General features: G+C 44.0%; 1 protein-coding gene across 1 annotated transcript in view; it reads left to right on the top strand.

Moving 5' to 3' along the window:
- Positions 1-13,692, top strand: part of POLR3A (RNA polymerase III subunit A) — a 53,842-nt gene that overhangs the window by 8,670 nt on the left and 31,480 nt on the right. Inside the window, exons 7-12 of the mRNA XM_007095619.3 lie at positions 6,043-6,282; positions 6,393-6,555; positions 6,734-6,870; positions 8,194-8,297; positions 9,167-9,308; positions 12,270-12,410. Coding sequence (XP_007095681.1) covers positions 6,043-6,282; positions 6,393-6,555; positions 6,734-6,870; positions 8,194-8,297; positions 9,167-9,308; positions 12,270-12,410 — 927 coding nt within the window. The remainder of the gene's footprint in view (positions 1-6,042; positions 6,283-6,392; positions 6,556-6,733; positions 6,871-8,193; positions 8,298-9,166; positions 9,309-12,269; positions 12,411-13,692) is intronic.

Below are 13,692 nucleotides of genomic sequence, written 5' to 3'. Positions count from 1 at the left end.
CGGTCACAATTCATATATCTGACAAAGGACTCTCGTATCCAGGAAACGGTCCTTAAAAATCAGTAAGAAAAATAACCTGATTTTTTTGAATTTATATTTATTTTGAGAGAGAGAGAAGGTAAAAGGCAGAGAAAGAGAGGAAAAGAGATAGAATCTCAGGCAGGCTCCGCACTTCAATGCAGAGCCCAGTATGGGGCTTGAACTCACAAACCGTGAGATCATGACCTGAGCTGAAATCAAAGGTCAGACGCTTAACTGACTGAGCCACCCAGGTGCCCCAAAATACAACCTGATTTTAAGCAGTGGGAGCAAAACTTGAATTGGCACGTCCCAAAGCGTCCATTCCAATGCCAATAAATGAACATTGCTCAATGTTACTAGTCATCAGGGAATCACTAATTATAACTATACCCTCACGGAAAAATGGAAATGTAAAAAAAACTGAAAACTGCCTGCTTGCAAGGATGTGAAGTGACTAGCACTCACATTGATAGTGTGGAAGGTTACCGCTACTTTGAACGGCCGTTTAACAATTTCTTACAAAGTTACGCCTACATTAACCATACAATTCAGCTGTTTTTTTTTTTTGTTTAATTTACATCCAAATTAGCGCATAGTACAACAATGATTTCAGGAGTAGATTCCTTAATGCCCCTTCCCCATTTAGCCCATCCCCCCTCCCACATCCCCCCAGTAACCCTCTGTTCTCCATATATATGAGTCTCTTATGCTTTGTTTCCCTTCCTGTTTTTATATTATTTGTGTTTCCCTTCCCTTATGTTCATCTGTTTTGTCTCTTAAAGTCCTCATGAGTGAAGTCATAGATATTTGTCTTTCTCTGACTAATTTCACTTAGCATAATACCCTCCAGTTCCATCCACGTAGTTGCAAATGGCAAGATTTCATTCTTTTTGATTGCTGAGTAATACTCCATTGTATATATATACCACATCTTCTTTATCCATTTATCCATCGATGGACATTTGGGCTCTTTCCGTACTTTGGCTGTTGATAGTGCTGCTATAAACATGGGGGTGCATGTGTCCCTTCGAAACAGCACACCTGTATCCCTTGGATAAATACCTAGTAGTGCAATTGCTGGGTCGTAGGGTAGTTCTATTTTTAGTTTTTGAGGAACCTCCATACTGTTTTCCAGAGTGGCTGCACCAGCTTGCATTCCCAACAATTGAGCAGTTTTAATCTTCAGTACATTCAGTACATACCTGAGAAAAATGAGTGCATATGTCTGCAGAAACATTTGTACGAGAATGTTCATTGCAAGTTTATTAATAAAAGCCAGAATTGGAAATAGCCCAAATGCCTGTCAGCGGGAGCATAGCAAATTGTCATAAAAAAATTTTTTTTAATGTTTATTTATTTTTGAGAGAGAGACAGAGCATGAGCCAAGAAGGGGCAGAGAGAGAGAGGGAGGGAGACACAGACTCTGAAGCGGGCTCCAGGCTTTGAGCTGTCAACACAGAGCCTGACGCAGGGCTCGAAACCACAAACCATGAGGTCATGACCTGAGCCGAAGATTGGCGCTTAACTGACTAAGCCACCCAGGTGCCCCTAGCAAATTGTCATAGATCCACACGATGGAATACTATGCTGTAATGAAAGAAGTGAACTCGTGACACACAACCTGGCCAAAGGTCAGAATCCTGCAGAGAACGAGAAGCATATACAAGAGAGTACGTACTGTATGATTCCACGTAGATCAAGTCCAGCAATAGGCCAGACTGATCTGTGGTGATTGACATCAGGAGAGTAGTTACCCCTGGGGTGAGAGCTTGGTACTGACTGAAAAGAGTTATCAGGGTCCTGGGACGCTTAGGTGGCTCAGTTGGTTAAGCGTCCGACTTTGGCTTAGGTCATGGTTCATGGGTTTGAGCCCCCCATGGAGCTCTCTGCCGTCAATGCAGAGCGTGCTTAGGCTTCTCTCTCCCCGCTGCCACACTCCCCTGCTTGTGCTCGCTTGCACTGTCAAAAATAAAAATTTTTTTTAAAATACCAAGGTCCTTTTATGGAGAGATGGAAATACTCTGTATCTTGATTGGAACACTAGTGTGTGTCTGGTATATATGCGTAGAAACATGTCAGTCTCTTTAGGATTTGTGGAATTTAGTATGTGTGAATTATGCCTTGACTGGGGAACAGAGCGGGTACAAAGAAAACAGACCGTGAACCTGGTGGTGTTAAAGGAGCCAGAGGCCAGAGTCACTGCACGCAGTAAGAATGGCCACGGGCTGCAAGTGTGCGTGCAGACGTCTGGGAAAGGGGAGTGTTCTGGAAATGGGGAGAGAGGGTGTCAGCAATTGATTCAGGCAGAAATGTCTTCAAAGGCAGTAAGGGTGAAGCTGCTACAGAGGAAGTGCGGGCGGGCTGAGGAAGATGGTCTTGGCCCTTGTACAGCCCAAGAGAGAGAGGCACTGTCCAGGCTGGTGGCTGTGCAGAAAGCTTTCAGAAGCCTGGTGAGCAGCCTTGGTCATGGGCGTGAAGGGTGCCTGGGCTTTCCTGGCGGTGGCCTGACTTGCAGGGTGCCCCTGCACGCACTCTGCCGCTCCTGGATCAGCATCCTTGACAGCCCACCACTGCCCCCTGCCAGCTTTCTGTCCGGGACGGGTGACCACAGTCTCTGCTCCACACACTCTCCATAGTAGGGAGTAGCACGATTCTCCCATACAGCCTGGGAGGCATCTTGTTTGGGAAAGTCTCCTTCCTAAATGACTCGGCCCTGGAGGTAACCCCTCCCATTTCAGAGTCTAGAGCATCGAGCTTGGCTCTCTGGGCATTCCCCCACTGCCGCCACCCCCGTGTATCTCACCCCACTCTATCCAGATTGATGCCCCAGAGGTGGTTTAGGGTAGTGGTGAAGAGCTTTGGCCTTGGAGTCGGACCCAAGATTAGAGCCCAGTTCTGCCGCTTGTTTGTTCTGTGACCTTAGACACGTGACCCAACCTGGACTTGAGTTTTGTAACTCTAAACAGGGATTACAAGAGTATCTGCTTTAAGGCTATTGTGAGGATTAAGAGTTGAATTCCAGATCAAGTGCTTAACAGAGTGCCTGGTGCATAGCAAGTGCTTAGACCGTATTACCCAGTTGCAGTAGTTAGGACTGCTACTGACAGTATGATAACAATGACAGGGGTGCCCAGCTGGCTCAATGAGAAGGACGTGTGACTCTTAATCTCAGGGTCATGAGTTCGAGCCCCACTTTGGGTATAGAAATTACTTCAAATCAATCAACTTCGAAAATAAATAAAAGCAATTTTGTCTAGTGTGTCTATATGATTCAATTTATGATAATGAAATTATTTTTAAAAAAATAATGACAAGACATGGTGAGGATAGATGAGGTTTCCTCCCCCTCCACATGTAGGCTCAGACTCCATGTCCTTTTGGCTTTACCCAGCCTGCTCCCTTCCCCTCTTTACCAAACTCTCCCTTCCCTTGGCTTCTTCCCTGCAGCCCGGCACACCTCTGTTCTCCGGACCCTTTGACCTCACTCTTTCCTCAACCACATGTCTATTGTCTGTGCCTCCATAGCACCTGTGTTCCATCTTACATTTCTGCTGGTTTCTCTTTTAAGTGTGGTCTATAACAAGATCTGTTTTTCTGAGGCCCTGTTTGATGCTACTCACAGTGCTTGGACAGTGTGGGGGCCTCCAGACTCATCAGAGACCATCAGCTCATCCTGCCTTTTTTTTTTTTTTTTTTTTAAGTTTATTTATCTCAAAAGAATATGTGCACGCTGGGGAAGGAGCACAGAGAGAAGGGGGGAGAGAGAATCCCACGCAGGCTCCATGCTATCAGTGCAGAGCCCAACCGTGAGGTCGTGACCTGAGCTGAAATCAAGAGCCAGACGCTTAACAGACTGAGCCACCCAGGGCCCCTCATCCTGGTTCTTATACCAGCTGTGGAAGAAGGGAGGGGGCAAAACAGGAATTCACCATTTGCCTGATTCCGAAGGGCCTTTCCTCAGAACCCCTTAGTAACCTGAAGTGAACAAAGCATCAGTGACTTACTTTTACCTTTTGTGGAGAGGGGCATTGTGCAGACAGGCAAACGTATTGCCCTGAAGTTCATTGATCTCAGGATGATCCACATCCTGACATGTTTACCTACCCATTTAATTTCCAGGAACATGGAACCCTGTATGCCTTTATGGGTAGCATAGCATTCTTGAGTTGATGGGAGACCATAGAGCAGTGGTTCTGGACCTTTCCTGGCTCACAGACCTCTTTAGGAATTGAACAAAAACTCTGGACTCTATCTCCAGAAGACTAGTGTATATCCACTCCCCATTTTTTGTTTTGTTTTCAATTTGTTTTCATTTTTTAGAGCATGCAAGCTGGGAAGAGGGGGAAAGAGAGTCTTTTTTTTTTTGGTGTGGCGGGGGAGAGTAGAGGATCTTAAGAAGGAGAGAGAGGATCTTAAGTAGCCTCTGTACTTGGCATGGAGCCTGCCGTGGGCTCAATCCCACAATCCCGGGATCGTGACCTGAGCTGAAATCAAGAGTCGAGTTAGACACTCAACCAACTGAACCACCCCAGGTGCCCCATCCAGTCCCAGTTTTAATGCAAATCCAGGGGTTGGTGGACCTGCAGGTAGGAGTTTGTCCATAGATGCCATCAGTCTTGCCTCCCCACCAGGTATAAATGCCTTCCACAGCATCTCCGGCAGACTGAGCGGCACGTGGTGCTCTCTTCACCACCACCCAAGGCAGCCCACGCTCCACCAGGGAGCCCTAGCTGTTGGGATATTCCGCCTCAGACCAAACAGCCCTTCTGTCTCTCTAGTGGTCCCCAACTTCTGTTTCCTGTCACATAACGATAAGTCAGGCCCACTTCTGTGTGTCCCTTGGGAGATTGTTGTTACGTGACTCTTGCCAGTCTTGCCCCCCTGCATCGTGGATGTCCGTGATGTCCTTGTCTGGCACGACTCTGGTACTACAGGTGACATTCAGCCTTCATCCTGTTCCTTGAGCTCTTAGTTTTAGATTTCCTCCAACTGCTTCAGGTGGCCATGAGGTGCTTGTTGCTGGGGGATAGGGAAGCTGAGGGAGGTGAATTCTGTGGGCAGGGACCAGACTGCAGAACGTCAGGCAGGATTCCTTTTCCCCAACTCTACTGCCATCTCTTCCAGGGTAGGACCATGGAAACTTCCTCTTGCGACAGTGTTTTAAGGACAGTGGCTGTTCAAACATTTCTTCTTGGTTTTGCTCCCTATTTCATTAAGTTACGCATAGCAAGTTCTGGTTGTAACGTGTTCTTGGTCACACAGTCTCTAATCCCAAGAAAATGTAATAAGCAGCAACAAGACACAAGCTGACCTTAACTTTCGTCTTTGGGTATCTCTGATCATTTGTATAGTTCTTGTATTACGAGTGAGTTGTTGTAGCATAGCACTTCTATTAAATGAAGTTAATACAAAGGCAATATAAGTTCACTGTAGAAAATTGAAATGTAAACGAAGAAGCAATTATAATTCCATTCACCTGCAGACGGTACTGTTAACACCTCGCTAAACGTACATTTCCTCTTTTCTGTACAGACGTACATTTTCCCCCAAAATGAGATCATATTATACACACACTTCTTTCATTTACCAATGTCTTATGAACACCTTCCATAACAGTGGCTACATTTCTGTAATGTCGTTTTTTAATGGCTTCATGCTTGCTCACATATGGATATACCATGATTTTGTCTAGCCAGCAACCTATCAGACAGTCTCAGTTCTTTGCTATTAACGGCATTACTGAACATCCCTATAGCCAAATCTCTGTGTTGACTTCTAAAGTCAGACCCTGTGGAATAATTATGAGAAGTGGAATTACTGGCATTAAATAATTAGAAGGAAAGGTATACACATGTTTAGGGCTCTGCCAGTGTAGCGTGTTACCAGCAGAAATCTCTGCCCATGTTTGTACTTACTCTGAGTTCCGTGGTGGGTCGGGTAGAGTGCATGGAGAAGTAAACCCGTGCCCAAGCTGTGGGAAGTTAACGTGTGTCTCCATTCTTCCTTTCCTGCTCTTCATAGGAAAACCTGAATCCCTTAGTAGTTCTGAATTTATTTAAACGAATCCCAGCTGAAGATGTCCCTCTACTTCTAATGAACCCAGAAGCTGGAAAGCCCTCTGATTTGATTCTCACGCGACTTTTAGTGCCCCCTTTGTGTATCAGACCCTCCGTCGTGAGTGATTTGAAGTCTGGCACCAATGAAGATGATCTGACAATGAAACTGACAGAAATCATTTTCCTAAATGATGTCATCAAAAAGGTCAGTATTTCCAAGCCCCAGGTTTAAGAGTGTATCTATGCAAACCCTTCTTATCGAGAAAGATTGACCCAGGATCATTTTTTTTTTTCTTTATTTCTGCTCATTTTTAGCATCGCATATCAGGAGCTAAGACCCAGATGATCATGGAAGACTGGGATTTCCTGCAGCTGCAGTGCGCCCTCTACATTAACAGTGAGCTCTCAGGCATCCCCCTCAACATGGCGCCCAAGAAATGGACCAGAGGTTTTGTCCAGCGCCTAAAGGGAAAACAGGGTACGTTTCCAACAAGATGTGCAGGAGACAGTTTTCTGCCTTTTGTTACTCTTTTTTTGGAGTGTGTCTAGTGTATCTAGTTAAAAATTACAGAATTTTCTTGTTTGTGGTCATACTATATCCCCAAACAGCATACATTTGTGCTGCAGAGACCTATAACCTGTTTTTATTGATTTAGGTCGATTTAGAGGCAACCTTTCAGGAAAGAGAGTAGATTTTTCTGGCAGAACAGTCATCTCACCTGACCCCAACCTCAGGATTGATGAGGTAGCTGTGCCAGTTCACGTGGCCAAAATTCTTACTTTTCCTGAGAAGGTAAGTACCATTCAGCTTCTCGATTCTGTTTTGACTCCAGTCTTTTACATTATTATTTTGAGATTCCAAACAGTAGACAGTTGGAAAATCCCGAGGTGTGTGTGTTAATCTTCCAGTCTGACGCATAAACCACCACATGTAGTGTCTACAACATACACAAACACAGATATGTCTGCCTTTGTGTGTATATATTCACATTTACGTCAGACATCTCTTCTGCAACTTACTTCTCCAAGGAGTATGGTCTTTGACCTCTTCCTGTGTTGGTTCTTACCTCTTCTTTTAAAATAACTAATGATAGGGGCGCCTGGGTGGCTCAGTTGGTTGAACATCTGACCTCAGCTCGGGTCATGATCTTGCAGTTCGTGGGTCCGAGCCCCACGTCAGGCTCTGTGCCGACAGCTCGGATCCTAGAGCCTGCTTCGGATTCTGTGTCTCCCACCCTCTCTGCCCCTCCTCTGCTCACACTGTCTGTGTCTCTCCCTCTTTCTCAAAAATAAAGGAAAATTTTAAAAAGCAATAAAATAAGATAAGGCCACTAAATGATAAACAACACACCCAGTTAATTTTCTTGGGATAGATTATTATTTTTAAGGCCTTACCAACCATCGAGTCCAATATCTGGGGTGTTTTAAGACTATTGAGGCATAGCCAGAAAGGCTGCCCCACTTTACACTTAACTCACACTCATCATGAGTGTAAAATGGCCTTTACAGTAACTGAGGTATAGAAAATGCAAGGCCTGATAGCAGGAAGGTATTGGCTTCGGGTTTGCTTTTGAGATTCATAATTAGCCCAGATCATGGAAGCTTCCAGTAAAGCTTGTGTAAAGTATCCTTAGTTGATTTACTAACAATCCAGAGTTTCCTTCTCAGACGGTATTTCACGAGACTGTTGTCCAAGAGGTCATGGGACATGATGTTGCAGACCAGGGTCTAACAGTGCTGGTGCTACAGCTTTTAAACCTCAAGAGCCCATGGTAAATTACTGCTAGTAAAGTTGCCAACTGCTCATAGAATGTTCTAGAAGGTCCCTTCAGCTGAGTCCAGCCCACTCATTTTACTAATGGGGAAACCAAAGGCCAGAAAGGACTTGGCCATTTCACCCTACCAGTGGTGAGTTCGGACTGGAACCCGGGTGCCTGTGTGCCAATCAGCTGTTGTCATTAAACCCAAGACTCTAGGCAGCAGGAGATAAACAAGTTTCTTCTCTTTCTTCTGGAATCACTCAAGGAAAGTAAAGATTGAGACACAGTACAGTATAGTGTGCTAGCTTACAGAAAGCTAACAGCCTCTCCTTGTGTCTTCTACCGTGGTTGTGCAGGTGAACAAAGCAAACATCAACTTTTTGAGGAAACTGGTTCGAAATGGCCCTGAAGTTCACCCAGGAGCCAATTTCATTCAGCAGAGACACACACAGATGAAAAGGTAATGCTGTCTCAATCTGTTTTTCTTTTTAATTTTTTTTTTAACATTTATTTATTATTGAGAGCAGAACATGTGCATGGGAGGGGCAGAGACTGGAGGGGAGACACAGAATCCAAAGCAGGCTCCAGGCTCTGAGCTGTCAGCACAGAGTCTGACGCGGGGCTCAGACCCACAAACTGTGAGATCATGACCTGAGCCAAAGTCTGATGCCTAACTGATTGAGCCACCCAGCACCCCAATGCTGTCTCAATCTAGCTGTGTGTAATGACCTTCTCATGACAGAGGTCGCCATATTCAGCCAAAGAATGTCGTCCAAAATCCGGCATTTGTGACATTTTAGCCTGTGGAAAATACTGTTTAAATTGTAGTGAGCCTAGGTATGTCATTTGCTGTGCTTACTCGTTGCATATACACAAAATGTCTATTTGTTCCCTTGCGTTTAACGTTGGATCTAGGAAGACAGAACACGTGGGGGTGTGCAAGCCAATCATTTTCTGCATCGTGTGGGCTCTCTGGGGTTACTTGACTCTACTCACAGCCTAGGGGGCACTGGTTTGGCCAGCTCTGACCCTTCACTGATCTCTGGTGCCTTTTTATCTCTTGAGACAAACATGAGACAAAACATATCAACAGGGTGCTGTGGGAGAAGCTGACTTACGACTGCATTTTTGTGATTCTAAGACATAATTTTCTCATATTTAACATTTACAAAATGAGGACCTATCTGTGTCATAGTTTAATGGCTTGTGGAGGCAGCTTTGATCCAATGAAATATCCATCATTTTAGAGACTGAATCCTGACATGAAGAGGGAGCACCTTGGTGAGGGAGCCTTGTTCTCACAGATCACATTTCTTATCACATGTGTAGGTTTTTGAAGTACGGAAATAGGGAAAAGATGGCTCAGGAGCTCAAGTACGGGGACATCGTGGAGAGGCACCTCATAGATGGAGATGTGGTGCTGTTCAATCGGCAGCCCTCACTGCACAAATTGAGCATTATGGCGCATCTGGTGAGTGTGAGATTCTGTTTTTATTTTCTGTTGGGTGGGAGTCTGCTGTGTGCGCATGCTAAATTCCAGACCCCTAAAATTCAGATTGCCGGTAATCTGAAATTTTTTGTCACTTTTGATTTTTCTCTTCCTTCACTTTTTAGTTTGAGTGAAACTTTTACATTTTAAGCTTCCCTTCAACGTTTTTAATATTTATAAAATCTGCAGTCAACAGTAAAACAGAAAGGAACTAATTGAAAATTGGCATGAAAGTAACTGGCATGATTTCACTTGCAAATGAAAATATATACATATATATGTGTATGCAGACTTATGTAAAACAGATATAGCTGAAAGTTGATTTGGGGTTTAACGTGGCTTATTAACTATGGAACTAAAATGCTTAGGAGATTTTTCGTCACAGTGGCCCTCCAATGAAGACCTTGGAGCATATTTTTTTCAGTGATTTAGTTTTGCAACAACAGCAGTTCCTTTTTCTGGAGATTTAAAATGGAAATGAGGTGCAACTTTAATTCGTTAAATATTCATAAATTCTCCTATCTCCAAAGCCGTTAAATCCACGAGCATTTGCAGCAGCATTTAAACAGGCTCTTCAGTTAGTGTTTTTCTAGATTCGGTCTTTCAGTTTACGAACATGCTGCATCAGTCATTTTACTTAAGCGTGGAAATACCGAAGAAGCACTTTATGACTATGGGATTACGATCATGGGGATCTGGGGAGGTGAACAAAATCCCTCCCTTTCCAGAAACTTTTGCTTGGCTTTGGGACATTTTCAAAGTAAAGGTTTTTTTGCTTGAAAAATTTCAAATATATACAAAAGTAGAAAGAATACTATGATGAACTCATATGTTCCCATTCTCTATATTGAATAATTTTCCAAGATTCTGCCACACCTGTTTTCCCTCTCCCTTCTTTCTTTGATGACCCAGGTGTCAGGTCTTTTCTCTGTGTGTGATCAGTTCACGCGTGTGATGGGGCACCTGGGTGGCTCAGTCAGTTAAACAGTTTACTTGTGCAAGACACACACATCCACAGCGCCATTGTCACACCACACGGAATGAACACTCACTCACTGCTCTTGTCTAGCACACAGCCCATGTGCACATTTCCCCAAGGGTCTCAAGTGTCTTTTCGCAGCTACTTTGTCCAAATCAGGATGTAAAGTCTGCATGTTACATTTGGTTGATACAGGTCCTCGGTCTCTCTACAACAATCTCCCCTCCCCCGTTCTTGTAATTTCAGTGTCGTCGTTGGAAAAAAACAGGTCGTTGGAAAAAAACAGGTCACTTGTCCTAAACAATGTCTCATGTTGTGTGTGTGTGTGTGTGTGTGTGTGTGTGTGTGTGTGTGTGTGTAAGCATACGGCACTAAGAGTTTATTGTTCCTTTTATCCCTCTGAACTGAGCAGTACTCGAGGCGCGATCAGATTCAGGCTCAGCTTCTGGCAAGAATGACTCCTAGGTGGCACTGGCTGCTTCTTACCTTATTTCAGGAGGGGCGTGCTGTCTGGCTGCCCCACTCTTCTTATGTTGAGAAGGTTAGAGCGTCAGATACTTCAGCCTGATGCCTCCCTTGAAAGTTTCCTTACCAGCCTTTTATCTAAAGACTTCATCCATGGCCAATTATTGCCCGTGTTATTTCATTGGGGCTGCAAAGTGAAGAATTTCTCATTTATCATGCCTTTCATATTCCATACCTATCATTTTATTAAAAAAATTTTGGGGGGGGGGTGTCCCTGGGTGGCTCAGTCGGTTAAGCACCTGACTTTGGCTCAGGTCATGATCTCACCGCTCATGAGTTCAAGCCCCTCGTCGGGCTCTGTACTGAAAGCTCAGAGCCTGGAGCCTGCTTCCAGTTCTGTGTCTCTCTCTCTCTCTGCCCCTCTCCCACTCATGCTCTGTTTCTTTCTCTCAAAAATAAATGTTAAAAAAAAATTTTTTTTAATTAAAAAATTCAAAAATTTTTTTTAAAAATCTTTTATTTATTATTTTTGATAGAGAAAGAGTGAGCAGGGGAGGAGCAGAGAGAGAGGGAGACAGAATCTGAAGCAGGCTCCAGGCTTTGAGCTGTCAGCACAGAGCCAGACATGGGGCTCGAGCTCACCAACCATGAGATCATGACCTGAACCGAAGTCAGATCTTAACCCACCGAGCCACTTAGGCACCCTCCATACCTATCATTTTTATAATGAAGAGCCTGTTCTTGTTAACTACGGTTATTTGTTTATCCAAAAAGTATAGCGCCTGAAGGAAAAGCAGCATAAATGTCTGATTCTTGTTCCTTTATTGTCAGTCTGGGAAGGAAAAAGTTGGTGCTCAGTTTCTTCCAACGAGGTCAGGTTGGATTTTTTTGTCTGTTTTTGCTTTCTCTTTTTTCGGTGTCATTAACCCATGGGTTTTTCCATAAGAGATTCTTGAATACAGAGAACATACTGAGGGTTGCTGGCGGGGTGTTGAGAAGGGGGATGGGCTAAATGGGTGATGGGCATTAAGGAGGGCACTTGTTGGGATGAACACTGGATGTTCTATGTAAGTGATGAATCACTAAATTCTATTCCTGAAATCATTATTACGCTATATGTTAGCTAACTTGAATTTAAATTAAAAAATAAGAATAATAATAAACCCTGAGTTTTTATTTAGTCCATGTGTTTTATTCAACTTCTGCTATAAATCTTTTTCATACCCAGCTGTGACGTCAGTGGCCAGTGGGAGCCCCTTCACATGGCTCTTAACCTTGGTGCTTGCCTCATATTAAAACAAACTCATTGCATTGTTTTGATCTCATAAAGAATACCTCCACAAGTGACATGTATCTCTTAACAAAACATACAAAGATTTTATTTCCTTAATCTAAAGTGTCCAGTTTTCAAGGAAGCCATTTATTAATATTTTGAAACCATGAAGCTTTTGGATAAATGACTAAGCCCCTCTCCTGTTTTGTTTTTTTGTATTCCACAGGCCAAGGTCAAGCCGCACCGGACCTTCAGATTTAACGAGTGTGTCTGTACACCCTACAATGCGGATTTTGATGGTGATGAGATGAACCTTCATCTTCCTCAAACAGAAGAAGCTAAAGCAGAGGCTCTTGTTCTCATGGGGGTATGTAGGGTAGGGCAGCCCCGCTTCTGTGTAACAGCTTGAAAGGAGGGGGAGGGGAGCATGTGTCCTGTGTGAAAACACCCTGTAGGGTGTAAGGGAGTGTCAGTGACAGGTGGGGAGCTGAAAGGAGTGGGTATTCTTCTGGCCTGTAATATGCGTTTCTAAGGTACAGGACATACATGGAAACCAGCAGGGAAAAGATAGATGCGGGCGTAGCAGTATCTTGACTGTTGGGTGTCAAGGGCACAGCAGATGTTCTGCATAAGTAGATTTTCTGGTAGCTGAAAATTCTTTTGAGTACCCATACACTTTATTGAAGACTTTCCCATAGTATGTTACATACTTGTTTGTCATCTAAAGGTCACCCTAAACAGAATCATTATATGATGACCCATACCACCATTTCATTTTCCAGCAGTTAAGGGGAGCCCCTTAGATGGCAGAGAAGTTCAGCGATGAGTCACACAGACGCCTGCTCTCCAGGAGCGTGCGGCTGGGCTCTCGTTGCTGTGCTACATGGACTACCGGCTCGCGAACCCAGCTGTAGCACAGTGCTGCGCGGGGCTCATCACTCCTAAATTTAACAGGGCCCCGAACTGTTGAGTTTTTAGAGGCTAGGTTTTCCTTTTTCCCAGTATTCTGGTTTTCTTGTTATGAGTAGATTTGGCTGTGGTTGTTAGTGTTTCTACCCACAAAACACTTCTTACCATTTCTGATAGAGTGTTTTTCATCTCTTTTGGGGTAGGATGTTAGTATCGATTCTAAAGTGAAGGCTGTTAAGTTCTGTAAGCAGATCTATTAAAAGTACATGAGGATTTGGTGGGGACAGGAACGAGTGGCTGCATTCATGGCCTGTGCCTCGGTTTTTCATGCCTAAAGTCGACATCTTTTCTAGTAAAGTATTTGATGTGTTACTTCTTTTGTACACACACTTAATACTAAGAAATTCATGCGGGTAATTTCAGTTTTTTTAGAACATCAGTTTCTTACTTATTCAAACATTGTAGTGTAATGGAGTTATTTAAATAAGGTGAGGTTTTTACACATCACATCTCTTTTTTCTTTATCTCCATGTCTTTTTTTGTTGTTTATTTATTTGAGAGAGAAAGAATGGAGGGGTGGCAGACAGAGAGGGAGAGAGAGAATCCCAAGCACACTCCACCGTCAGCGTGGAGCCTGACATGGGGCCCGATTTCACAACCGTGAGATTGTGACCTGAGCCAAGATCAAGATTTGGATGCTCAACTGACTGAGCCACCCAGGCACCCCTATTTTTATCTGT

This window comes from Panthera tigris, chromosome D2 (assembly GCF_018350195.1).
Source record: "Panthera tigris isolate Pti1 chromosome D2, P.tigris_Pti1_mat1.1, whole genome shotgun sequence".
Lineage (NCBI taxonomy): Eukaryota > Metazoa > Chordata > Mammalia > Carnivora > Felidae > Panthera > Panthera tigris.
The sequence above is the reverse complement of the archived record's forward strand: the minus strand, read 5'-3'. Positions and strand labels throughout refer to the sequence as shown.